The sequence below is a fragment of the Xyrauchen texanus genome, chromosome 10, assembly GCF_025860055.1.
Source record: "Xyrauchen texanus isolate HMW12.3.18 chromosome 10, RBS_HiC_50CHRs, whole genome shotgun sequence".
Taxonomy (NCBI): Eukaryota; Metazoa; Chordata; class Actinopteri; order Cypriniformes; family Catostomidae; genus Xyrauchen; species Xyrauchen texanus.
This window is the reverse complement of record NC_068285.1, coordinates 33,479,874-33,506,550: the sequence shown is the minus strand read 5'-3', so window position 1 is coordinate 33,506,550 and position 26,677 is coordinate 33,479,874. Positions and strand designations below refer to the sequence as shown.

At 39.7% G+C, this 26,677-nt stretch overlaps 1 protein-coding gene across 1 annotated transcript; it reads right to left on the bottom strand.

The window, feature by feature from the left end:
- Nucleotides 1-2,029: 2,029 nt before the first annotated feature.
- Nucleotides 2,030-26,252, bottom strand: LOC127650031 (zinc finger and BTB domain-containing protein 10-like). Its single transcript, XM_052135150.1, has 4 exons — nt 25,164-26,252; nt 16,506-17,427; nt 10,875-11,050; nt 2,030-5,413 (listed from the first exon to the last, which is right to left on the bottom strand). Exons 1-4 carry the CDS (start codon nt 25,815-25,817, stop codon nt 5,114-5,116), a joined length of 2,052 nt encoding a protein of 683 aa, XP_051991110.1. The 5' UTR covers nt 25,818-26,252; the 3' UTR covers nt 2,030-5,113.
- Between the last annotated feature and the right edge of the window lie 425 nt (nt 26,253-26,677).

Genomic DNA, 26,677 nt, shown 5'->3' with positions numbered 1-26,677 from the left:
AAATTGCCTGCCATCTAGTGGTCAGAGGTGGGACTGTTTAAAATGAAAAGCACTAGACCTTTTTCCACACTGGGTTTTGGAACGCGGAAATAAACATTTGCAGGGTAAACTTCGACTGTGGTGAATGGGAGATCACAGCAAATATTATTTAAACTAATACGTTTGCTCCAAGAGCAAAAGAAAAAAATTCCAGATGAGTTAAAAAAAATAGATAGCGCTGGGTTGAGTCGGATGGTAGAAGATGCCAAATTTTGTGTCACTCTCTGAGCAGCTGTAATAGAAACCCCTCGCAACTGTGTTCATATTTTTTTTAAACCAGGGTAATATAACACAAAGCATAATGTTATAATTTTACACTGAATATTTAAAACATGTATAATATAAAAATGCAAGATTTACGCTGGTAAATAAGGCGGAAATTCGTAATCAGTGTCTGTGAAAAAAGGTATATTATCTGCCATCTAGTGATCAGAAGTGGAACTGTTTAAAATGAAGAAGAAAATAAAATTGTCTGCCATCTAGTGATCAGAAGTGGATCTGTTTAAAATGAAGAAGAAGAAAAAAATCGTCTGCCATCTAGTGATCAGAAGTGGAACTGTTTAAAATGAAGAAGAAGAAAAAAATCGTCTGCCATCTAGTGATCAGAAGTGGAACTGTTTAAAATGAAGATATGAAGTTGAACTGTTTAAAATAAAGAAAATAAAATTATCTGCCATCTAGTGATCAGAAGTGGAACTGTTTAAAATGAAGAAGAAAATAAAAGTCATACAGTGGTCTGAAGTGGGAGTGTAAATAGTCTCCCAGTATAAATATTTTGCCCCCACTGTGATTATCTTGAAATTTGGTTCCACTGTTAGTTTAGTCATCAGTGAGCGATACTAATATAAAATAAAGCCAATTAAATGATACAAAACAGTTCGGGACTGTATGTAATCAAACGCCTATCCCTTGCAGCCTCATTGTCATTCCCATTGATGCTTTAGAGGTAAAATGTTTAGATCTAAGCAGGCCATCAAATAAATGTTTTTATCGTTTTCAATCGTGAAGACTCAACCAAAATTTCAAGCTAGATTCTCTGTCACTTCTTTTCATATAGACTATTATATGCAAATACTTACTAAGTATTGGACAACTTTCAATATGATAAAGAACGATTTTGTGTGGTGTATTACTTAAAGGGTTAGTTTACCCCAAAATGAAAATTCTCTCATCATTTACTCACCCTCATGACATCCCAGATGTGTATGACTTTCTTTCTTCTGCAGAACACAAATGAAGATTTTTAGAAGAATATCTCAGCTCTGTAGGTCCAAACAATGCAAGTGAATGGTGATCAGACATATACCTCCAAAAATCACATAAAGGAAACATAAAAGTAATCTTTAAGACTCCAGTGGTTAAATCACTTTGTTCAGAAGTGATATGATGGGTGTTGGTGAGAAAAAGATAACAATTTAAGTCTTTCTCCACTTACATCTGAAAGTCACATGTGGTGCCTGTTAGTTTCACTTTCACATCTGAAAGTAAAAGTTAAAGTGGAGAGTTAGAGTACCGGTAAAAACTGACTTAAATATTGTTCTGTTTCTCACCCACATTGAAGTATTTAAAAGCATCATAACTTTAGACATTAAAATATTGCAAAATCAATAGGCATATATCTCAAAATTTCAAGCTTGATTTAAGATCTTTAGAGTTGCAATTGCCCCCATTCTCTCACACATCTGAAAAGCAAATTGGTTCTATTGCAAATACTGACAAAGCATTTCTACTATGTGCACTATAATACATGCATACAATACCAATATACTAGATTTTTGCTGTTTTGAGCTTCCTTCAATTTCACCTCAGGAATCAGTAGTATTTATAAAATCTATCTATAGCAAGGTTTGAGGAAGTAATTGCCAACAAAACAGTATTGAAGTTGCACATATCCACAGGCATGGGCTAACTTTGTAGGTCAACACTGACAAATCTGCATTAAAAGATCAAATAGCATTCAATGATATAATGATATCAGCCCCAGAGCACCCCCACAACTCGCTGGTGTAACAAGACAGTACAATAGAGAGAAATATCAAAGTTTTATTTTAAAAGTTATAATAGAGGAACAGTAGTACAATTGAAAGAGAAGGAAAATTTATTTCATTTAAAACCTTGAAGAAAAAAAAAACAACATTAAAAGAATAACCTGATTTGATTTGTGTTCGAGGTGAGCCCATGGCCCTGTTTGCATCACTGTAAGAGAGTTGAAAAATACATCTTTGAAACAGCTTTTACAAAATACAGCTGGAAAAAAACTTCATCTGTAGTGTTTTAATTTGTGTGTATGTGTGTGTGTGTGTGTGTGTGTGTGTGTTATGTCCATATACAGCATTAAGTCTAAAGAGTACATTGTTGTGAATTGAACAGATACACAGACAAAACAAGAAAAATTATAAACAACATGATGGTGAATGAGCACATGTGAACAGAATGAGAAAACGTCAGTGAAAATGAAAGCCAGGACAAGGTTTGAAACCAGTTAATTGCAGCGGTGTGCTATCATTTAAAACAACTATTTAAATGTCTATATATACAGTACTGTGCAAAAGTTTTAGGCACTTGTGAAAAATGTTGCATATTGAGGATATCTTAAAAATAATGACATAAATAGTTTTAAATTATCAATTAAAATCATACAAATCCAGTAAATATAAAAAAGCTAAATCAATATTTGTTGTGGCCACCTTTGTCTTTGTAACAGCACCAATTCTCCAAGGAACACCCAGATACAGTTTTTCTTGGCTGTTGGCAGATAGGATGTTCCAAACTTGGAGAATTCACAGTTCTTCTTTCTATTTAGGCTGTCTCAAATGCTTCTGTCTCTTTATGTAATCTCAGACTGATATGATGTTCAGTGGGGGATCTGTGGGGTGTCATGACATCTGTTGCAGGGCTCCCTGTTCTTCTATTCTAATCTTTTCTACTTGCAAAAGTAATATTTGGGAGACTAACATTTATATTTCCTATTGACACACTAAAGCTGAAGAAACATCTTATGTGCCTAAGACATTTGCACAGTACTGTACATATATATATATATATATACACGTAGAGTATATAATATCCCTCCCACAGTGATCTGAAGGTAACAAACAGGATCTTCTATACAGCTTTTAAAATACACTTTCATCTCAAGTAAAGGGAAAGATAGACAATTTCTGTATCAGTATAGCACTTCAATATATCCACCGCATAATAACAGCAACTCCTGTTCCTAGGGATTAACCAACAAACAATATTTCTTATAAAATATGTGCTTAAAATAAAATAAACACAACGAATGAACAAAAACAAAATAAAAGCTTAAAAGGAAGGACAATTAAAACAATATATGCATCTATGGGTAAAGTGAATGATTGATTTTAGAATAAAAACATTTAATTCTGACAACATACACAAGCAAGGATCTACACTAAATATTTTACCTGGTTTTCTTATACATTATTTTTTAACAATTAAACAATGATTTTGGTAGGACAAATAGAAATTAACAGTCTTGATTGCATTTTGGAGTCAGTATATTTATAGCATTAAATAATGAAATCTCAAAAAATAAAAAGAGGTTCCGCATGGAATAAAAACACAACAGTTTAAATCGATTTCCATCCAGACCAGCTTTGGGGAAATAAGAAATTATTGAATGCAGAGTAGTAAGTGCCCGTCTATGCGTTACCATAGACCTTCCGCTCTACATTAGCACGAGCAAAGTGTTTTCCACTCAGCAGACACACAAAAAGTCAAAATAATCTCTCAACTAAATAAAAACCGTCACAAATGTTATGGGGGGAATCTACTGCAAACAACCTCGTTCAATCTCGATCTGCATTCTTCAAAAACATTACACAGGTCGTTCAAGTGATTACAAGTACACTCAGTACCACTAACCAACTCAGGAGGGTCAAGGACATCAGGTCGTTCCACCTATACAAGTACTGCCAGTAGTTTTAACATCAAAAATGGTATGTATGTGTTTGTATGTGCATTTAATAGCAAAAGACGTTAAAAACGGAAAAAGCATACCTGATAGGCTCCTTAGCACAACAGTGTAAAGTACAAAGCTGATTAGCATAACTGAGTTGAGTAGGCTTTACAATTATTAACATCATATTCAGCTTGTAGGTCCAGGATTTAAAAATAATTAAAAAATAAAAGCGTTACAGCACCAAACGTTTCCATCATTTGGCAAAATTCAAGCTTTAAGTGAATGTCAAAATGCTTTATAAAGTGTTACTGTGATGCTGTGATTCAAATAAAGCTAGCAATAATATATTCCCCTTACATTTTATAATTTTCTCTTTTATGCAATTTTTTATTTTTATTTCTCTGCTTTATGTTCTCTCAGCATTTTCAGTAGTTTGTGTCCTGCAAAATCTTGGTGTGCGTTCTGCTTGGCACGGTCTAACAGCCCCGTATAACTTAATCATAAATATGGCTGTGGTGAATTAGAGTCACAAAACAGATTTTTGGTTCCAAGATTTGTGCAGGGAAAGGAAAATATATATTTATTTAATAAAATTTCATGACAATATTTAGCTAGAAAGGAAACACACAAAAAAAATCTTCCTGTTGGCTGAAATTTCTATAATGCTCCTTTGTCTAGATACTCCTCTTGAGCAATACATGTTGAAATCTTTCAGGAAGCGCAGTTATAAACTGAAACAAAATAAGCAGACATACAAAACAAATCTATTTCTATCATTTCATAAGACCATAATATCTTTCTTCATAAATTAAATAATTAATATTTTGTTTAATATGATTGGCCTATTGTAACTCAAAAACGCTGTACACCCTCAACCCCTACAAAAGAGAGAGAAAAAACCCCCCACAGAAAAACCTGATTTTTTGTTATATATCATTATACCTTTCTCTGACAGGCACAAGGCCCAGACTCTGACACATAAAACAATCTTTAAATATTGGTTTCCCTCTCTCTAACAAAGCTATTTATCTCTTTGACATAACTTCACGTGCAACAAAGAGGTTTGATAGCACTTTGGAATAGTTGATTGTTTCCCAGCTATTTTTTTCTTTGCATTTTGATTTGTTTTTCTACCAGGTTATGTTTAAATTAGTCCTCCTTGGGGGTGCCACCTGTGTCACCCTCGCAGTTGGATTGGTCAATCTCATTGTGCTCCTCCCCTTCTGCCTCCATGTCCTCGTCTCCATCTCCGGGTTCCTCGAAGTCTTCATCGCGGGCAAACTCCAGGTCCTGCATGCCCTCCAGACCCTCTTGCGTGCCCTGGTGGGAGTCGGCGCAATCCATGCACACGCCGTAGCGCCGAGAGCCGTGCCGTATGCCCACGCTGGCTGCCAGCATGAAGATCTTCTTACACACCATACACTTGTATTTCTTATCCTTTTTGTGCACCTACAAACAGATGACATGAACAGGGATATCAGAGAGTAAAGTCCATTCTGAGTGAAATCACTTCAAGACCATCTCTGAGTCATATTTCATCCTAAAATCAAAAGAAATTATTAAGTAATTATGTATTGCTTACTTTGTTTTTAACAACAATCCACTCCAACTCTCATTACAGTAATACCACACAAAAACTTATTCCTTATTACTGTAATGAAAAAATAGGTCAAAATAGTAACCCAATTCCAAAAAGTTGGGACAGTATGGAAAATGATAATTAAAAAAGAGTGATTCAGTAAACTACTGTTACCTTGTAAATTGAATTGTATTTTTGAAAATATACACTCATTTCAAATCACATGATTGAAACAAGCTCCAAAGTTGAGACAGTCGAGTGTTTACACTGTGAAACATCACAATTTCATCTAATAACACTTGTTAAACGTTTGGACACTGAAGACACAAGTTTGTTAAATTTAGCAAGCAGAATTTCCCCCATTCATCAATTATAAGGGCTTCAGCTGCACAATTGTATGGGGTCTTAGTTGCTGTATTGTGCGCTTCATAATGTACCACACATTCTCAACTGGAGATGGTCAGGACTACAGACAGGCCAATCTAGCACCCGCACTCTCTGCTACAAAAGCAGCCATGCATTTGTAATCCGGGCAGTATGTGGTTTGAAGTTATCCTAAAATATTGAACAAATGTGTTGTTGTAGTGCTTTCAATATTCACTCACCTAAAGGATTATTAGGAACACCATACTAATACTGTGTTTGACCCCCTTTCGCCTTCAGAACTGCCTTAATTCTACGTGGCATTGATTCAACAAGGTGCTGAAAGCATTCTTTAGAAATGGTTGCCCATATTGATAGGATAGCATCTTGCAGTTGATGGAGATTTGTGGGATGCACATCCAGGGCACGAAGCTCCCGTTCCACCACATCCCACAGATGCTCTATTGGGTTGAGATCTGGTGACTGTGGGGGCCATTTTAGTACAGTGAACTCATTGTCATGTTCAAGAAACCAATTTGAAATGATTCGAGCTTTGTGACATGGTGCATTATCCTGCTGGAAGTAGCCATCAGAGGATGGGTACATGGTGGCCATAAAGGGATGGACATGGTCAGAAACAATGCTCAGGTAGGCCGTGGCATTTAAACGATGCCCAATTGGCACTAAGGGGCCTAAAGTGTGCCAAGAAAACATCCCTCACACCATTACACCACCACCACCAGCCTGCACAGTGGTAACAAGGCATGATGGATCCATGTTCTCATTCTGTTTACGCCAAATTCTGACTCTACCATCTGAATGTCTCAACAGAAATCGAGACTCATCAGACCAGGCAACATTTTTCCAGTCTTCAACTGTCCAATTTTGGTGAGCTCTTGCAAATTGTAGCCTCTTTTTCCTATTTGTAGTGGAGATGAGTGGTACCCGGTGGGGTCTTCTGCTGTTGTAGCCCATCCGCCTCAAGGTTGTGTGTGTTGTGGCTTCACAAATGCTTTGCTGCATACCTCGGTTGTAACGAGTGGTTATTTCAGGCAAAGTTGCTCTTCTATCAGCTTGAATCAGTCGGCCCATTCTCCTCTGACCTCTAGCATCAACAAGGCATTTTCGCCCACAGGACTGCCGCGATACTGGATGTTTTTCCTTTTCATACCATTCTTTGTAAACCCTAGAAATGGTTGTGCGTGAAAATCCCAGTAACTGAGCAGATTGTGAAATACTCAGACCGGCCCGTCTGGCACCAACAACCATGCCACGCTCAAAATTGCTTAAATCACCTTTCTTTCCCATTCTGACATTCAGTTTGGAGTTCAGGAGATTGTCTTGACCAGGACCACACCCCTAAATGCATTGAAGCAACTGCCATGTGATTGGTTGATTAGATAATTGCATTAATGAGAAATTGAACAGGTGTTCCTAATAATCCTTTAGGTGTGTGTAGAACATGGTAAATATAATTTACAAATCACTTAGCATTTTTCATACTGTCATGACTTTTTCAGAATTGGGGTTGTAATATTATTACACTGTAAAGTGTCCACCTGTTTGAAAAACAATCATGATTTTGCAATTCCTTTTGGTGACTCTTTTAGTCTTGAAGCTGAATTATTCAATTTCTGCATCACTTCTGCTTTAGAATACGTTCCCCATATGCTGTTAGTCAAACAGAGATAGTCCCGTCCCCAACTCATGGCATTGGTTGAGTAACACTGTTTGGCAGGTCTAAGTGGGTTACTCAAAACAAACAGAGCTGTTTTCATAGCTCCACAGGAAGACTTAATTTACATATGAATGACTAACCAATAGTTGTCTTTGCGATTAAGCTAGGATAGGAGACAGTATTTTAACACAGAAAGTTACATACTTTAGCTTAAAGCTTTAAATTTAAAAAATAAAAAACTACATTATAGTCTTTTTTATTTTTACTGTACAACATATTACATGTAACGAGAATCACAATTGAGAGAAACAGAAATTACAACAAAAAAAAGCTCAATAGTAAAATTCGAAAAGCATCATGGAAATGAGAATAAGGGGGAAAATATGATTAATTCACAGTTCTTCTTTCTATTTAGGCTGTCTCAAATGCTTCTGTCTCTTTATGTAATCTCAGACTGATATGATGTTCATTGGGATCTGTGGGTGTCATGACATCTGTTGCAGGGCTCCCTGTTCTTCTATTCTAATCTTTTCTATTTGCAAAATTAATGTTTGGGAGTCAGACATTTATGTTTCCTATTAACACACTAAAGATGAAGATATAAATGACCACCTTAAGAGAAATACTTTAGTGAAACATCTTATGTGCCTAAGACTTTTGCACGGTACTGAATATATATATATATATACTCACCTAAAGGATTATTAGGAACACCATACTAATACTGTGTTTGACCCCCTTTCGCCTTCAGAACTGCCTTAATTCTACGTGGCATTGATTCAACAAGGTGCTGAAAGCATTCTTTAGAAATGTTGGCCCATATTGATAGGATAGCATCTTGCGGTTGATGGAGATTTGTGGGATGCACATCCAGGGCACAAAGCTCCCGTTCCACCACATCCCAAAGATGCTCTATTGGGTTGAGATCTGGTGACTGTGGGGGCCATTTTAGTACAGTGAACTCATTGTCATGTTCAAGAAAACAATTTGAAATGATTCAAGCTTTGTGACATGGTGCATTATCCTGCTGGAAGTAGCCATCAGAGGATGGGTACATGGTGGCCATAAAGGGATGGACATGGTCAGAAACAATGCTCAGGTAGGCCGTGGCATTTAAACGATGCCCAATTGGCACTAAGGGGCCTAAAGTGTGCCAAGAAAACATCCCCCACACCATTACACCACCACCACCAGCCTGCACAGTGGTAACAAGGCATGATGGATCCATATTCTCATTCTGTTTACGCCAAATTCTGACTCTACCATCTGAATGTCTCAACAGAAATCGAGACTCATCAGACCAGGCAACATTTTTCCAGTCTTCAACTGTCCAATTTTGGTGAGCTCTTGCAAATTGTAGCCTCTTTTTCCTATTTGTAGTGGAGATGAGTGGTACCCGGTGGGGTCTTCTCCTGTTGTAGCCCATCCGCCGCAAGGTTGTGCGTGTTGTGGCTTCACAAATGCTTTGCTGCATACCTCGGTTGTAACGAGTGGTTATTTCAGGCAAAGTTGCTCTTCTATCAGCTTGAATCAGTCGGCCCATTCTCCTCTGACCTCTAGCATCAACAAGGCATTTTCGCCCACAGGATTGCCGCATACTGGATGTTTTTCCCTATTCACACCATTCTTTGTAAACCCTAGAAATGGTTGTGCGTGAAAATCCCAGTAACTGAGCAGATTGTGAATTACTCAGACCGGCCCGTCTGGCACCAACAACCATGCCACGCTCAAAATTGCTTAAATCACCTTTCTTTCCCATTCTGACATTCAGTTTGGAGTTCAGGAGATTGTCTTGACCAGGACCACACCCCTAAATGCATTGAAGCAACTGCCATGTGATTGGTTGATTAGATAATTGCATTAATGAGAAATTGAACAGGTGTTCCTAATAATCCTTTAGGTGAGTGTATATATTAGGGCTGTCGATTTAACACATTAATAACGTGCGATTCATTTTACTAAAAATAATGGGCTAAAAAAATTTACGCATTTAATCGCAACGCTATCCTGAGAAATTCAAGCTTGCAGTACCACCTGTTTACTCCAGAGGGCAGTAAGTGAAATTTCAGCTGTGTGAGCAACACGCAGTTTATTACAGTGAACAAAACATTAACAAGTCTTCAGCGGACACGCACACACAAACGTGCGTTACGTTCTTGCGTTCAAAACACTTGAAGGAGTGCATATGCGAACTAAGGGATCTCAAGATGTGTTTAAAGATTGAGTATTAAACTATATTTAACTTGACACAGTGTCCTAAACATTTTACTTTTATGATGCAACACACCTGAGACGCGACACAAGCATGTCTGACGCAGGTCGTATGGTCTTTACCTCATACATATTTAATTACCAACAAGGTTAAGGAGGTGTCCTTTAAACTGTTACACTTTTTTTACCCAGTCAATCTTTATTTAAGAAACATGCTCCCTGAAATAGATCCACTTTGCTCCTTCTGTAATGCTGTAGATGAATCTGCCCCCTCACATGTTTTGGGAATGTGTCCACGCTGTAGTATTTTGGAGAAAATTTTGTTTGTTTGTATGTACCTCTATTTTAACTAGTTTTTCTTTGCTTTATAAAGACGTTTTATTTGGTTTTCACAGTTTTGATAACTTAAGTTAATATTTTATGATTAATCTGTTTATTTTTCTTGCCAAGTTTTTTATACATAAGTGTAAATTTATGTCAATAAAGACCCTATTTGCACTTTTTTGTAAAGACTTAAAATATTATTTAAATACTCTTTGTACCTCCAATAAATCCAAAGCATTGAAAACCATTACACTATGTAATGAATATAATGTCTTGGCATTATTGTAAAATATATCTGTAGTATTGTGTACTATACCCCTGGCTTGTTTAAAAAAAAATAATAATAATCTGACTGAGGTGTAAATTGGCGGGTCCTTAAACAAGCCCTCATAACAAATCTCCAATTTTTTAATATTTAAAGATAAATATGTATAATTATTTCATCATTATATATTGAATTATTGTTATATGAGGGGCTTTCTCAGCAAATATTTGTATATGCGATTAATTGCGATTAATTAATCGGGACACCATGTAATTATTTAGATTAAAAAATGTTATCGATTGACAGCCCTAATATATATATATATATATATATATATATATATATATATATATATATATATATATATATATATATATACACAGTACATGTATATACTGTATATATGTATATAAATATGTGTGTGTGTGTGTGTGTGTGTGTGTGTGTGTGTGTGTGTGTGTGTGAATATATATGTGAGTTTGTGTATTACCAGGGAATGTCTCTTGACGTGCTCTCTGCGAGTGAACAGCTTCCCGCAGATGTCGCAGCTGAAGGAACGCACGCCTGAGTGGATGATAAGGTGTCTCTTTAGTGTTCGTCGGTGCTTGGCAATGTAGTTACAGTGGGGACACTTGAGCTTATTTAGAGCATTTTCAGATGCTTCACCTGGGAGAAACCACAAAAACAAACAGGTTTTCACCATGCAAACGTTCTAACAGATAAAGCATAGCAAGTTATATTTATGTGCTTATGTATTGTATCTTTAAGAAAAAAGAGATACATTTTATCTCTAGTGGGCAGGTGTTTGTGTTACCAAAAAGTGCATTGGCCCTAAACTCAGTGTTGTTCTCGCAAAAGAAAAACTCCACACACTGTGAAAGTGTTTCAGTTGCCATGGAAACCTCATGCCAGAGGCCATAACTCTATTAGTCTAATGCAGTTTTTTCTACTGATAAACAAGCACTGTATAAAACTCCTGTTACCATTCTACTCATCAAAACTAACATATAAAAACAGCCTACAGTGGCTGATCCTTTATCAGGGAAAGAATACCTGAAACAGAATTCAAATCTCCGCTTTTTGCTTCTGAAAAGATTCATCCCAACCATCCAGTTCCTATGGGAGTAGTGACAATTAGACCAGGAGCTGTCTCTACTACAGCATGTGTGATGGGGTGGGGGTCCGCTTTCTTTGAGCCAAAATGGCCAAAACAAAAGGGTTGTCAAACATGTTGCCAAGGGGGTGATGAGAGCCAGATCACCTGGGATTTTGATTGAGGCTCTAAACACCACCTTGTGGGCTAAAGAAGCCCCGACAGCAGCTATGCTGAGACTTATATTTTGCTTGTGTTGACAGCCTCAAAAGTAAAGTTCAATCAGTTGCTGTAGACTTTTTGGGTACTTAAAATGGTTAGCGATTAACCTGGATTCTTATTGGCCAGGATTAATTCATGAGACTACTCAAGACCATGCAAATGTGATACAAAAAGCAAGATTCTCCTTGCAGGGGATCATACATTAAGCTGAATGTGACCTGCTTGGCCAGATCTGTGATGTCTCACAATTGCAGATGGTGATGGTAAATGGACTCAGGGTTTTAGCTGACCCCACCCTTTAAGTGCTCCCATGGTATACTGACTTCACTATCCCCAAGGAAAAACGTGTTTGAGACTAAATGGGCTCTCTTAGGCCCCTGAAACATACTCAAGGACAAGAACTGCAATACCTTTAGCTCTGCAATCCTTTTCCCAGGATGTATAGATAATGCACATTCTCAAGTTGGTTGACAGCATATGTCTGTATCTAAAAGGTGATTGGCTCTTTTTCCGGTGAGGCGGGAATTTTTTTCAACATCTGTTGACCGTTGGCTCCTGTTGAGCGTTCCAATTTCTCCCATTCATTTTAATAGAAGTGGCACGTCTCTGCTAAATAGTCTCTGGCATGTTTCTGGCCTTACTGCACCTTCTCACTGTAACCCACATGGGATTCTAAAATCCTTGATTTTACAGCACTATTCGTGACCATGTGTACAGAGAACTACTTTGTTTGATGCTGATTGCTTATCTGATCTACGCAAGGCAGCAACAGTAAATGTGTGTATTTATGGGTGTGTGAAGCAATTATGATGTGTAAATAAATGAGTGAGGCCCTAACAGTGGATCATCTTATACACTGTGGATTTACTAGCAGGCGGGCCAAAGCCGTTAGATCCCATTGTAAGTACCTCTGCAGTGGGTCCACTCTGCCTGGGTCAATATTTGGAATGGCAGGGATAGTTGGGCTGCATTAGCAGGATTAGGGTGGGACAGCCCCTGGCAGCACTGCACTTCAGAAGAGTGGCTCGGGGGTAGTTTGCGTATATGAGTGTGTCATTGCTGCAATTCAACTGCCCTGTTTGGAAAAGACTCAAGCATTTACGGAGACCGATCCTGCTGTGATCTTTAGGTTCGTTGACCTAAAGAACTGGCCAACATCAACAAGAATCCATCATGACTGATTTGAATGTCAGATTTGGTTTAACGTGGTAATCTGTAGTCTACACAAAACACACTGAAAGGAACGGTTCATGCAAAAATACAAATTTCATCGTCATTTACTCACTTTCTTCTGTGGAACACGAAAGGAGATGTTTAAAAGTATATACAGTGAGGAAAATAAGTATTTGAACACCCTGCTATTTTGCAAGTTCTCCCACTTGGAAATCATGGAGGGGTCTGAAATTGTCATCGTAGGTGCATGTCCACTGTGAGAGACATAATCTAAAAACAAAAATCCAGAAATCACAATGTATGATTTTTTAACTATTTATTTGTATGATACAGCTGCAAATAAGTATTTGAACACCTGTCTATCAGCTAGAATTCTGACCCTCAAAGACCTGTTAGTCTGCCTTTAAAATGTCCACCTCCACTCCATTTATTATACTAAATTAGATGCACCTGTTTGAGGTCGTTAGCTGCATAAAGACACCTGTCCACCCCATACAATCAGTAAGAATCCAACTACTAACATGGCCAAGACCAAAGAGCTGTCCAAAGACACTAGAGACAAAATTGTACACCCCACAAGGCTGGAAAGGGCTACGTGGAAATTGCCAAGCAGCTTGGTGAAAAAAGGTCCACTGTTGGAGCAATCATTAGAAAATGGAAGAAGCTAAACATGACTGTCAATCTCCCTCGGACTGGGGCTCCATGCAAGATCTCACCTCGTGGGGTCTCAATGATCCTAAGAAAGGTGAGAAATCAGCCCAGAACTACACGGGAGGAGCTGGTCAATGACCTGAAAAGAGCTGGGACCACCGCTTCCAAGGTTACTGTTGGTAATACACTAAGACGCCATGGTTTGAAATCATGCATGGCACGGAAGGTTCCCCTGCTTAAACCAGCACATGTCAAGGCCCGTCTTAAGTTTGCCAATGACCATTTGGATGATCCAGAGGAGTCATGGGAGAAAGTCATGTGGTCAGATGAGACCAAAATAGAACTTTTGGTCATAATTCCACTAACCGTGTTTGGAGGAAGAAGAATGATGAGTACCATCCCAAGAACACCATCCCTACTGTGAAGCATGGGGGTGGTAGCATCATGCTTTGGGGGTGTTTTTCTGCACATGGGACAGGGCGACTGCACTGTATTAAGGAGAGGATGACCGGGGCCATGTATTGCGAGATTTTGGGGAACAACCTCCTTCCCTCAGTTAGAGCATTGAAGATGGGTCGAGGCTGGGTCTTCCAACATGACAATGACCCGAAGCACACAGCCAGGATAACCAAGGAGTGGCTCTGTAAGAAGCATATCAAGGTTCTGGCGTGGCCTAGACAGTCTCCAGACCTAAACCCAATAGAGAATCTTTGGAGGGAGCTCAAACTCCGTGTTTCTCAGTGACAGCCCAGAAACCTCACTGATCTGGAGAAGATCTGGATGGAGGAGTGGGCCAAAATCCCTCCTGCAGTGTGTGCAAACCTGGTGAAAAACTACAGGAAACGTTTGACCTCTGTAATTGCAAACAAAGGCTACTGTACCAAATATTAACATTGATTTTCTCAGGTGTTCAAATACTTATTTGCAGCTGTATCATACAAATAAATAGTTAAAAAATCATACATTGTGATTTCTGGATTTTTTTTTTTTTTAGATTATGTCTCTCACAGTGGACATGCACCTACGATGACAATTTCAGACCCCTCCATGATTTCTAAGTGGGAGAACTTGCAAAATAGCAGGGTGTTCAAATACTTATTTTCCTCACTGTATGGAAAAGATAATCATGATCAATGAAAACAAACAGTTATCAGGGGCTGTCAAGCCCAAAAAAGTATTAAAAGTCCCATACAAAGTTATCGTATGGCTTGGAATATAGTGCACAAAATAGTCATATGGACTTCTTTTATAGTGCTTTATTTGAGCTTGACAGCCCCAGGTCACTGTATGCTTTTACTGTATGTAAAAGAGCAGCATCAACATTGTTAAATTTGCTTTTGTGCTCCATGGAAGTCTTAAGAGTTTAGAATGACATACGGGTGAGTAAACTGTGACAGATTTATTTATTACTGGAAGATATAACGCATTAGGCAACATGCCCTAGAAAAAGCACATATTGAGAAAGAAGGGAGTAGACTGTCAACTTGAACACAAATACACATGAGAAAATAAGCACATGTATGCATGTGCAGGCAAACACAGTCAGACACATGCCTTGCAGGTGTGATCTGGGCAGCTTGGCACATTTAAGTGCCCTCAGGAATATGAGCTAAGTGCATTTGAGAGCATTTAGGAAGCCTGTGGGTAGAATGTTTCCCCCGCTTTACTTCATTATCCTGCATTAGAGGAGCTGGCTACGGCGAGAGAAATCCTCTTCTCAGAACCGCTTCACTTAAGACATGATACTATTCCACGCTCCGCTCTACTTAATGGGGGCAGAGAGTTTGAAGCATGACAGCTCAGCTGGCTGGAGATTATGCAGGTTTTTTGTGGTATGAGGTAGAGGGAGGGCCGACTCCCTTAATAAGGGCAGAAGAGAATGGACTGGCCACTCTAATTAAAAAGGGAAGATGGTCTCGTGGCTCTGAGCAACACAGGAACTGAGGAAAAGCAAACATAAGGCGAGACTGTGGCTGGCTGAGGGCTTCAGCTGAAGGTCGAGGCATGTGTGTGTGTGTGTGTGTGTGTGTGTGTGTGTGTGTAAGAATGTGATTAAACATAACAGGAGATATTTCTGTTTGAAAACTGCCAACATATCAGCTATCATTATTTGATGGTGCATGGAGGCATGCAGCCTAGATTTTCCTAAACAAGCAGACAGTCCGTGATCACGGATTACGCCCGGTTGATCACATTGCCTTTCAAAGTACACTCTTCGGACCATGAACGAAAAAGAGCACATTCGACGCAAACACACTATAACTGCTTTTTGATACTTTATCGATATTGCACCGACAATGGACTGAGAAAATCTGGTCAGCGTTCGGACTGTGCTAATGACAAAATTTGCACCATGCATAATCACCAACACGGACAACCAAAATATAATTTGGCCTCAAGACATAAGCCATTTTTAACAAAGTTATGTCCAAGTTTGGAATCAGATATATGCCATAAGCATACTGGAAATTTGTACTAGTACTAGTAGTATGATATCATGCTATTTTTAACACAGCATGACCTCTTCCTCAAGGCTGTGTATTTGGACTCTGAAAAACACTGATTACACTATTTGTAACCAAGAGCTTATTGAATTCAGGTCTTTGTGTGTGTGCATGAATATGAGGTGTCAAAGACACTGCTGTTATCCATTCTCCTTCATAGATTTCATCAAATACATGTAAAGTTTAAAGACAGTAATGAAGCATGATCATGAGCCAGACTAGGGCATTGACATCATTCAAATATTCACACTACCACAACCTGAATGAGCTCAATCGTTAAAGACACCTTCAACACACATGAAAGCGAAAGCATTTTTCTTGAGTACCTGCTGGGTGTGTTAATGATCCTTAATAACAAATAAATTTGTTGAGACTGATGATCTAAATTGCATCTGGTTTGAAGAGCACCTTCAGGGTGTTTCCAGAGGAACCATTTTGTGTCACGGAAGAAGAGACAAGGGCATAATGGGTAACGTACCAGCATTTTCTGAGAAGTATGAGTAGTCCTCTCTCGTGTATGAAGCAGATGGTTGGATGAACATGCCCTCGTCAAACCCCTCCTCCGGCTCTGGCGGGATGTTGTACACAAAGCGCCTTACAGCCTGCTTTTTACGCCTTCCGCTACCTGGTTCTGGACGCACCTCCATTTTGACATTGGCCCCAGCACCATGATTCGGCTCGTTCCAGACGAACACCGTCCCCGGGCCCTGTGGCTCTGTCTCTGTGGACTCTGAGGAGTTCTCCCCTCCCCAGCCAGAGCTCCCTAACGCGCAGCCTTCTCCTCCAGACACCTCTATATCGCTCGGTTCATCCTTGACTTGCCCACTGGCCTTGAAGGACAGCTTAGACAGGATGCTGGTGGCCCAAAAGTTGCTGGGCTTCTTGTCCGCACCCTGGCAGTCTTTTGCCACTGTCCGCCGTTTGTTGTAGTCTACCACCACAGAGTCAGGGGCCTCCTGCTTGATGCTGATGTTAAGGGCATCTTTGATGAAGGTGCGACAGGACTGGACCACCTCGGTCATCTGGAGGTAACTCGCAACGGACATTACCTCAATAGCATTCTGGCTGGTAAGCAAGAGGTTGCCAGAGTAAAGGAAGTCCAGGATGACAGAGAAGCCCTGCACAGCCGCCACGTCCAGGTGCGTGATTGTAGTTTGGTCACAGCTCTCACTCTTCGTCAGGCAGTAGAGGGTCTTGAAGTAGCCGCTCCCGGCAACCAGGATGTTCTTGTGCGCCCTGAACACCTGGCCACTCACCACGATGTTGACGTCACAGAGTATTCCGCTCTTGCGCTGCTTGTCCAGCTCTTGCAGAAGCTGATAGCAGTAGGAGTTCTCATTGGGCTTGCTCCTGTAGTCCTCCACCTCCAGGCTCTCCACATCCTCTGGCCTTTCCATCTCCTGGTGGAGTGACAAAAAACAAAAATGAGAATCAGCATTAGTCTACAATGTAAACACAAGGTAGAGGGCAGGTGTACGGTGACAACTCTAACAAGAAAACTGGTTAGACAGGATCTAAAGCTGCAATATTGTGGGAACTACAGTGCAGTTAAACCCCACCACTCACAGGACACATGACCTGCACCCTTGTTAATGCTCTTTAAGATGAGAAATATTTGGCCATTATCCCATACCACAATCAGTGTGCATCATCTGCTCTCACAATTAAGAAAAAAGAACCGGCTGGTACCTACTAATGGGAGCAAATGTACACAATATATTTCTGGATTGCAAAGCAGATGTCCTAATCCATGCAGAAATTCATACTGCTCAGGTCCTGCATTTTTTTTCTCCTCCTACCGCACAGCTGTGTTGGAGTAATTCAGATTAAATCTATTTCTCAGGGCGGAGGCCTTCCCAGATCCCCTCCTCCACACTGCTGGCCTTGTCCTGGTAGATCGGGTTATTACTGTAGCCTGATCCAGCTACAGCAAGCCCAACCAGTAGTCAGAGAGAGAACGAGAGAGAGAGCAACCCCATTTCTCCACACAATACCAGCCCTTTACTCCAGGCTCATTGTTCAGTACTGCTTAATGCTACACTGGAGCTTTGTGAAGAAAGCACTTAGCCTACAACTTCCTATCACACTTACTTGTGATGGTTGGAACAGACTTACAAAGACAGTAGGTTTTACAGGACCGGTTCACTGGTTCAAAAATGAAAATTCTGTCATAATTTAATCACTTTCATGTCAATCCAAACCCCTACATTCTTTCTTACAAGAAACAAGAAATTAAAAACTTCAGAATTTTCAGGCCGCTGTTCTTTCCCATAGGAAAGCATACAGTGACAATGGGCTGTCGTGAACCAAAAAAATAATAATTAAAAAAACAAACACCATAAAGATAATCTATACGATTTGTGTGTTGTTTTCCAAGTCCTATGAAGTCCTACTATAATTTAATTTGAGGAAGAGAAAAAAAATAATGCTATTACTTGCTAATAACATTCCCTTAACTACCAAATTTCATTTTTGGACATGCATATTCAAACTTGCTGTGTCAAGATACTACGTAGCACCAGATTTCATTTCACTGATGGCACATCTATTTGGTTCTTGCATGCCTCTTATTAAAGAATCAGAGAATAATGACTTAAATCCTGGTCTATTCCTCACACAAAGTAATGGGTTAACAAGATTTGGAATATAGAACATAAGTCCTATGAATGACTTTTATTTTTTGTCCCGATCTTGGTCACTGCAAACATAATTACACAGGAAATTGACAAGTTGCTACCGAATGTTCATGTACCCAGAAATATACCCCATTCTGTTGAATTACTGACAAACGCAATCCCAATTAGAGATTTTTGCATCAATACAAATGTTTCCTGTGGTGCTACAGAAAGCGCAAGAAATCTCCAAGAAACAGGTTGTGGTCCCATGGAATCCATGAATTAAGCATGTTCACATAAATATAGTTAGCATAATTCAGAGTAGAGCCCGACCGATATGGGATTTTTCAGACCGATAACAATTTTAGAGGGGGATAATTCACAGATTACCAATATGGTGTCTGATATAGTTCATTTTTGAGCTGGAATAAAAACAGACCTTTTCTACGTGGATTGTTCACAGATTTTTCACCAATATGACTATGCAAAGGTACTCAGAAGGCTGCTTTCTTAAACAAATATTTTTATCAAAGAATATTTTACATTATTATTATACATTGTCAACAAATTCTAGAAATGAACTCTGAGAAAACAAAGAATAAATTAAAATACAATAAATAGCTAAATAAACATCAGTATTACTGTTTAGTATCAGTCAAATGTTGACTATTTTAATACAGTCAATTAGGGGCAGGTTGTAAAACAAGAAGCATTTACACCTCCCAAGTCAAGCTATAAACAGCGGCAGCGGTGTTACACCAGATTCTGCTATACAAGTTCAGGGGAAATTTTCATCGGTGAAAAAACAGACTTTTAAATATTACATTTTGTAAATGCAATGACTGGAATTGTTCGGTTGAAGGGGGTACCAAACTGTGAATCCTGAACAAAACAGTTTGGTGAATACATGTTTACTTTACACATTAACTTCCACTCAGCTGAAAAGGTATGGAAGTAGCTACATGATTAGCTAGTTAGCTATAAGCTTGTTGTCACAGAGAGTAAAAGATGGATGTTGTTTATTTAATTTCCAGCATTGCGTCTCACCAACTAGGTAACAACATCATGAAATCAACACTCAACAGACGCAATCCACAACCAGACCGCTGTCTGCTGAGCTGCAAAAAGATGCTCTGATGTTTACCTTTCAATCTGCTACATTACCAACTAGTATTGTCACGGTACCAAAATTTCAATTGTCGGTACCAATACCATTGAAATTTCATAGATCTCCATACCATTTTCGGTACCAAAGCAAAAACAGGTTACTAAACAACAGTCTTTTACTAACAAAGTTAACAAAACATTAGCAGCAGAACTAAGAACAGAAATATGCCATTGAGCAACACTTTAATTTAAATATATTATTTTTGAATTATAACAAAACTGTACAATGTATGCTTAAAGTATTTTTGAACACTTATATAAGATTTGCTTCAACTTTTGCAACTTTTACTTTAAGTTTTTACCAAGTACTAAAAAAAAACTAAATAAACAAGCATACAATAGAATGAACAGAAACTATTTCCAAACTAATGTGCAAAGTGCTCTCGTATTAATAAAGCTGTATATTGTCATTTTTCTTCACGATAAGAAATGTACAGTGACGTATATTATGATTAAATAAGTCGCAAACAATCGCGTTCTAATCTAGCTGCATTAAGCATCCGCGCTCGAGGGATGAGCGTCCCAGAGGCAGAGTCTCTCTCAGCCGGGTGCAGTTTCAATATCTCCCCTTAGATCGGGACATTCGCGCAGCTCATTGAAGAAACACTTACCACATAGAGAAATGCCAGTTTCTGAGTTTAAAGTTATTAACATGACCTGCTTCTGTATTATTTGAACTTTAATAAAGCTATAACTCATTCAATAAAACTGCATTTGTAATGCCGGGATATTTCCTTTAAAGAGCTCCACCTCCACTTATTCCAAAACGAGACTGCTTCTGAATTAACTTCTTTTTTTTTTATAATTCCCTAATACTTTGGAATCTACATAAGAAGTTGTGAAAGTTTAGAGTGCATCCGCACTGTGATCTGTGTAATTCTTCTCCTCCGTCAGGCATGAACTGCAGTGCTGCTCTTGCGAGTCATTAGTTTAATATGATTTCATTTTACGTTAAATGAGATCAAACGACTATTCGACAATGAAAATTTTTCTCGTCTTTTTTTCTTTTCGATGTTGCCGATAATGTCGATTAAACGTTTCAGCCCTAATGCAAATGATAATATGCTTTTAAACTAACCTGCTTTGGTTGCTTGAATTAATCCGGGTGTCTCGTCTTTCAGGTGCTTTATTAAGTTTGATGTCTTTCCTCCTTCTGTCAGAAAATTGCGAAAGCAGCGTTTACAAATAGGTTTTTGCTGATCTATGATGTTTCCCTTTTCATCAGCCTCAAATACAAAGAATTTCCAAACCTGGCTTTTTCCACTTTTCTTTTCGACAAGATTCAGCTGAGACTCCGCAGCAGCTTTGCTTGTCGTCATCTTTTGCTTGTTGTGAGAGTTAAAAAGTTCCCGACTCTGCATGGGTACCGGGTAGACCCAGTACTCGGTAGTCCAGTACCTTCAGAAATTCTGGTATCGTAAACATTTTTTTGTTTCAGTACTGACTTGGTACCGGAGTACCGGTATTTTTGACAACACTATTACCAACTGCACTGACAAACTATAGCTGGCTAACATAGCAAACAGATGTGATAAACTTGAGTGACATTGTTGTCAGGGACAGAGTTAACATTATATTAGTTATATTGAAATGGGAAAATGATGGGGTCATTGTTTATTAACTTTCCAGTATGTATTTCACAAACTAGTTAGCAACTTAACGCTTAACCATCATCAACTCAGCTCTATAAACAATGGAGTCAGAGCACGCTCTGCGGGACAATGTTATGACACCAATTCTAAATCAAACTTTAAGCATTGTTTTCTGCATTATATGTTCTGAAAAAAATATATAATCATTTCGGCTGATTAATTCAGAGGTTGCATTTTTGCTCTAATAACTTTTTTTTTAAGCCACTGACGGTTAGGTTAAGGGTTGGGGTTAGAGTTAATAAAATATGCATTCCTGTTGACTGTATTACATACAACTAAAATCAACTCTTTAAAACAGATTTTTGGTGCCACTCTGTGAACATTTCACCTAGAAACTCGAACTCACATGTTCCTACACTTTCAACAACACTTCCAGCTCCGGACACTGGGGGCAGTGGTTAAAATTTTGGTAAGCACAGACCGATTTCAGCCGCACAATGTTCGACCTACTGTCACCAAATTCACAGTGAGAGCAGTTATTTTATATTTTAGTTATACAGGTTTGAAACAACATGAGGGTGAGTAAATTAAAAATTTTATTTTGTGTAAAGTGTCCCTTTTAACTCAAATAAAACAACAGTCCATCACGGTGGAAACTGCCCCAGTAAATGCTTCCCTCTTTTCAAAATCTGATTCTAAACAGCAGAAATGCTGAGTCTAGAGAGGTCTGGAGGAGAACAGGTTTGAAGGAAAAGATTGAGTTGAAGCAGAGGGGTGTTAGTCCATATGTGGTGTCACAAAGTCTCCACTATTGTTCTATTCTGACTATCCAGAGAGAGCCTGACTATGTGCCAAGCCATGCTCTGGTAAGAGGACAGATGAGGTGGCAGCCAGTGGAGTAGAAAGAGGGTGTCAGGACATACAGTAGTAGTCTGGAAACAAAATTCTTTCTTTCTCTTTCTTTTTTCTTTCAATCAAACTGACATACTGCTCATTCTTTCTCCAGATGTGCCACGTGTAAACTTATTACTACAGAACAGATGCTTTATAAAGCTTCTCCTTGAATAAACTGTCAAAATAAGTCTGTGGAAACAGTTAACTTTAACTTATAAAAAATTGTTTCTGTCAACAGTTTAATTTTATTCTCAATGCATAAAATTAAATCCTGTTCTATTAAAAGTGTAAATAGAAGGAAAATGCAGTAGCTTTACAATGACAAAAAAATCATTAATTACACTAGACATAAAATAAAACAGGAAATAGTTTTTTTTCTTATAAAACGTCACATATGAAACTCGCTGTGGTTTCTCTCTCTGGTTTCCCACCCCAGACTTTCATTTTGATTCGAAACGGGAACATTGTTCAACCACCAATACCACTGGCCTTCTCTTGTGCTTCAGTTAAACAGACAGTGCCTCTAATGCTCTTCAGGCGATGAGTTGCCAACACCCTTCATCCTATTGTATACTTCCAACATGTTCCATTCACTGCAAACCAACAATGGCTCCCCAAAATTTAAACAGATAGCCTTCAGCAACACAGAGCCCTGCCTTTATCACCTATGAAAATACACTACACAAGTGGCATGTTAGGGGGACATTGTGCCTCCAACAACAGGGATGGCGGTTTTGTTTTCCTTGTGCATAGTCTTCCTGAGCCATCCCAGCCCCTGAGGCCAGCGCCTGGTCCCCTCATCCAGATGCATGAACAAAGCAGCAGTGTGCTTGACCCAAGGTGTGGGAGGGGAATGCCAGGATCTGGGCCTCCCAACAAAGACAAGGGCTCATCGATACAGAATTCTGCAGAATTCCCCACCCCCACACCCCCGTACCAACCACACAACAGCACTCCAAAACACACATATTTCACAAGCGGCAGACAGTAGGGGTGGGGACCCTCATCTTCATTGCAGCTCACTAACAAGGGGGTGAAGTCCAGACTTGAGAGTGAGGCAACCCAGATACCCTTCTCTAGGTAATTGAGTTACGGCCACTGAGAGACCAGGTTTGATATGGGCCAGTGAAGAAATGCATTAGCCCATTATGAAGGACAGTTGCAGCACAGAAGAACATAGATCACAATTATGAAATTGGCTGTTGGAGGATGTGCCTATGAGAGAGGCCTTTCTTTACCCAGACAGCAGATATCCCTATGTTTCTCTCAATTAGCTTACTTTAAGTTGACAGATACTGTTCTTCCATGATCTCATGATCTGCTACACTATCATATCCTTTTCCAAAAACACCACTGAAAAAAAAAAACAAGTAAATGACAAATGCCCTATATTTAACACATTAAATAATAAATTTAGCCTACAGGTCACAAATGTACATTTCTCTGACTCTACATATTACGTAGCATTTAATAAAAAACAATTGTGAAAATGTTCACTGACAGAGGTCACTTGATAGAAAGTGAACCAAAATCGTAACAGAGTTGAGAGCTTCTGTATAGCGTCTAAACCCCACTAGAAAGACGGTGGTAATCTCTCCTCCTCCACACCTTCCTAATTAGTGTGGGGTATAAATTGAGTTAATGGAACAATTTATGTCATCCTGATTAGAGTGATGGGACATTAGCATACCACACAATCCTACAGGATTTTACTGCCAAATCATAAATACTGTGGGCCTTCTGAACAGTATAAGATCATATTTAGTATAAAAATCTGTCATTTTGTGACTTGGGACAGGGAATTAAGAGATGATGAATTCTAATCAGTAATACTATGCATCCAGATGGCGACAGATTGCATTTAGCACACAAATTGTTCATTAAATGATTTGACAAGACATACTGAATAGAAATCACTGTAAAGTTTAAAGCATAAGCATTGAGTAAATGTCTGGATATGGGGCTACACCACAATTACAATGGTCTTACGACAGTGCTAATTTTCATTCACAGTAGGAAAAAAACTTCTTGATTCAAAACATTACAACTTTCATATTATTGTGTTAATTGTGGTTGACTGCACATATCAGGCATAGCGGTCACAGGCAGAGGCAACATAATTTACTTCAGCCCAATGTTGCAAGTGACATACTATCTATGGATCTTGGGGAGTCACCTAACACAATGCCTCTAATTTAGGTGCCCTAAAGGGGAGGGTGAGATGTGCCAGAGGTCACTTTTTACAGCGAGGCACCAAAGGAAGTGGGTTGGGAAGGGGTGCGGCTCCCCAAAGGTAGCAGGGTCAAGCCCTTGCCATTGTATGACCTTTGTGGCAATCGAGTTAGTTACCATGACAACCAGGGTTGATAATAACCCTGGCATGGGTTAAAGCACGAATTAAGCCAGTTGGGCAATATTCATTCTCAGATAGATACCTTTTATGCATTATTAAACAGACAGAACTATATAAATGTTTTACTCACTGCCAAAAATATAGAGTTCTTACTGACGAAGACAGCAGGTTGCCAATTTAAAGGACTAGTTCCTATATGTCCAAAATGCGTTAAAATTTGAACTCCTACACATTCTTGTATTAAAATCAATCAAAGCAGTGGTCTTTTAGCTCATCTCACAAACTGACAGGACTGACACAGTTAGCTCACATATGCTAAACTGCTATTCGCGACCTGGGTAGTCAGTAGCTAGCAGACCTGTTAGCTCACTAAACCGCCTCAAAAATGCCATCCTGTTCAAAAAGAGTGGGATAAACAGCACCGTTCGTTAACTAAAGACGAATAAACACACCCCAGCTCGGCTCTGTCGCCGATCAAACTGTCCCCGTCTACCGATGTGGCTGTATAAACGTACCTGTTTGGTCGGGTCATTCCTGCCGTGCTCCGAGGACAGGTGATGTCTCAGCAGCAAGGCCCGCTTGTAATTCCGACTGCCTTTCACAAAATCGTCGCTGTTGCTCGTGGCGATGTTATGGCACCAAGAGCAAGACATCAGCCCCGTCTCCTGGCAAAATTTTAGCCAGGGAAACTCCTGCAACCAGGAGGCTTGGAAGAGCGAGTGTTTCAGCAACTGCGTCTGCGGTCTCATCTCCACCAAGGGCTTCCTGGCACCCGCTTCCTCGTCCACTCCCGTGCTACCATCCTCCCGCTTCACGCCGTTGCCCGTCGCCCACCTACAAGCACCATCGGAGCGCTCGGTTTTAACCATGACGTTCTTTAAAGCGTCTTTATCGTTAAATAAATTGCCCTCTTCCGGGTCCTCGTCCTCCTCCGGCTCCGTGCTGTCGCTCACGGACCCCCCACCCTCGACTATCCCCAACGATGGTCCTTTCGCCCCCAAATCCCTATCGTCCTCTTGATCCGGCTTGTCCCCGTTCAAATGTCGCTCTTGACAGGCCGGGGCCTCCCTGCTGTTCCCGTTGCTGCCACCTCCGACTGCACTAGCACCCGTGACGGCTAATCCACCACCTCGGAAAGCCAGCGACCTGCGGTTTCGCTCTCCGGACATTTTCTTAAAATAAATGACAATCTATATACTTCCTCAACGAAAAAGATCCTAACCGGCTAAGCGTCCTCCGCTCTTTTCAAAAACGTATTCCGCATGAAATGACCTGATTTCCCCCCCCGCTTCGGCCTCCTGGTAAGAGTATGTAGGTTATGCGGAAATAAATAGGGGTTTAGAAGGCATAATGAATTTCAGGGTTCTGTCTGCGTCCGCGCAGGCCCTGCAGAGGTCGAATGGCAACGACTTCCCCCACAATGCATCTCGGTGAGAGTGAGGGGGGCTGCGGGTGGGGGCTCGTGCTAAAGGAAGATGGGGGTGATGCCGAGCAGCCAGGGGGCTTTTGTGTCGATGACTGCACCCATTTTCCGCATGCTTTTTCATCAATAGAGCTACACGTCTCGAGCCAATAAGTCATTGTATTCCTTTCATGCCCTCCCCTGTGCGTGTTAGCGGCGTTGACATTAAACACGTCGCTCCATGTTTGTCGCGCGAGTCGTGATGGGCAGGACAGGTGGGTTGGAGGTATCAGGAAAAGGTTCTCGATGAGCGAGTGCATATGTGTATTGTTCAGGTGATGACAAAGATGGATGCCCAGGGCTCATTTAGCAAATTTATTAGTCTATTTTAAACTTGTTGAAATAAGCAACACGTCTAACGTAATTAAAAAAATCCCAATGGAAAACATTTAGTATATTTTCCACTGTGTATTATGTAAAAAAATTACTCAAATTAAGTTCTAAAATAAATATATATTATCGGAATGGCCTTGAATTAAAGGTAAAATAATTTCACTGATTTACGTTCACTTTAAGTTTTCCTATACTCTAAACAACGCTTGTTTGCGTTGAATTAGTTTTTTCGCC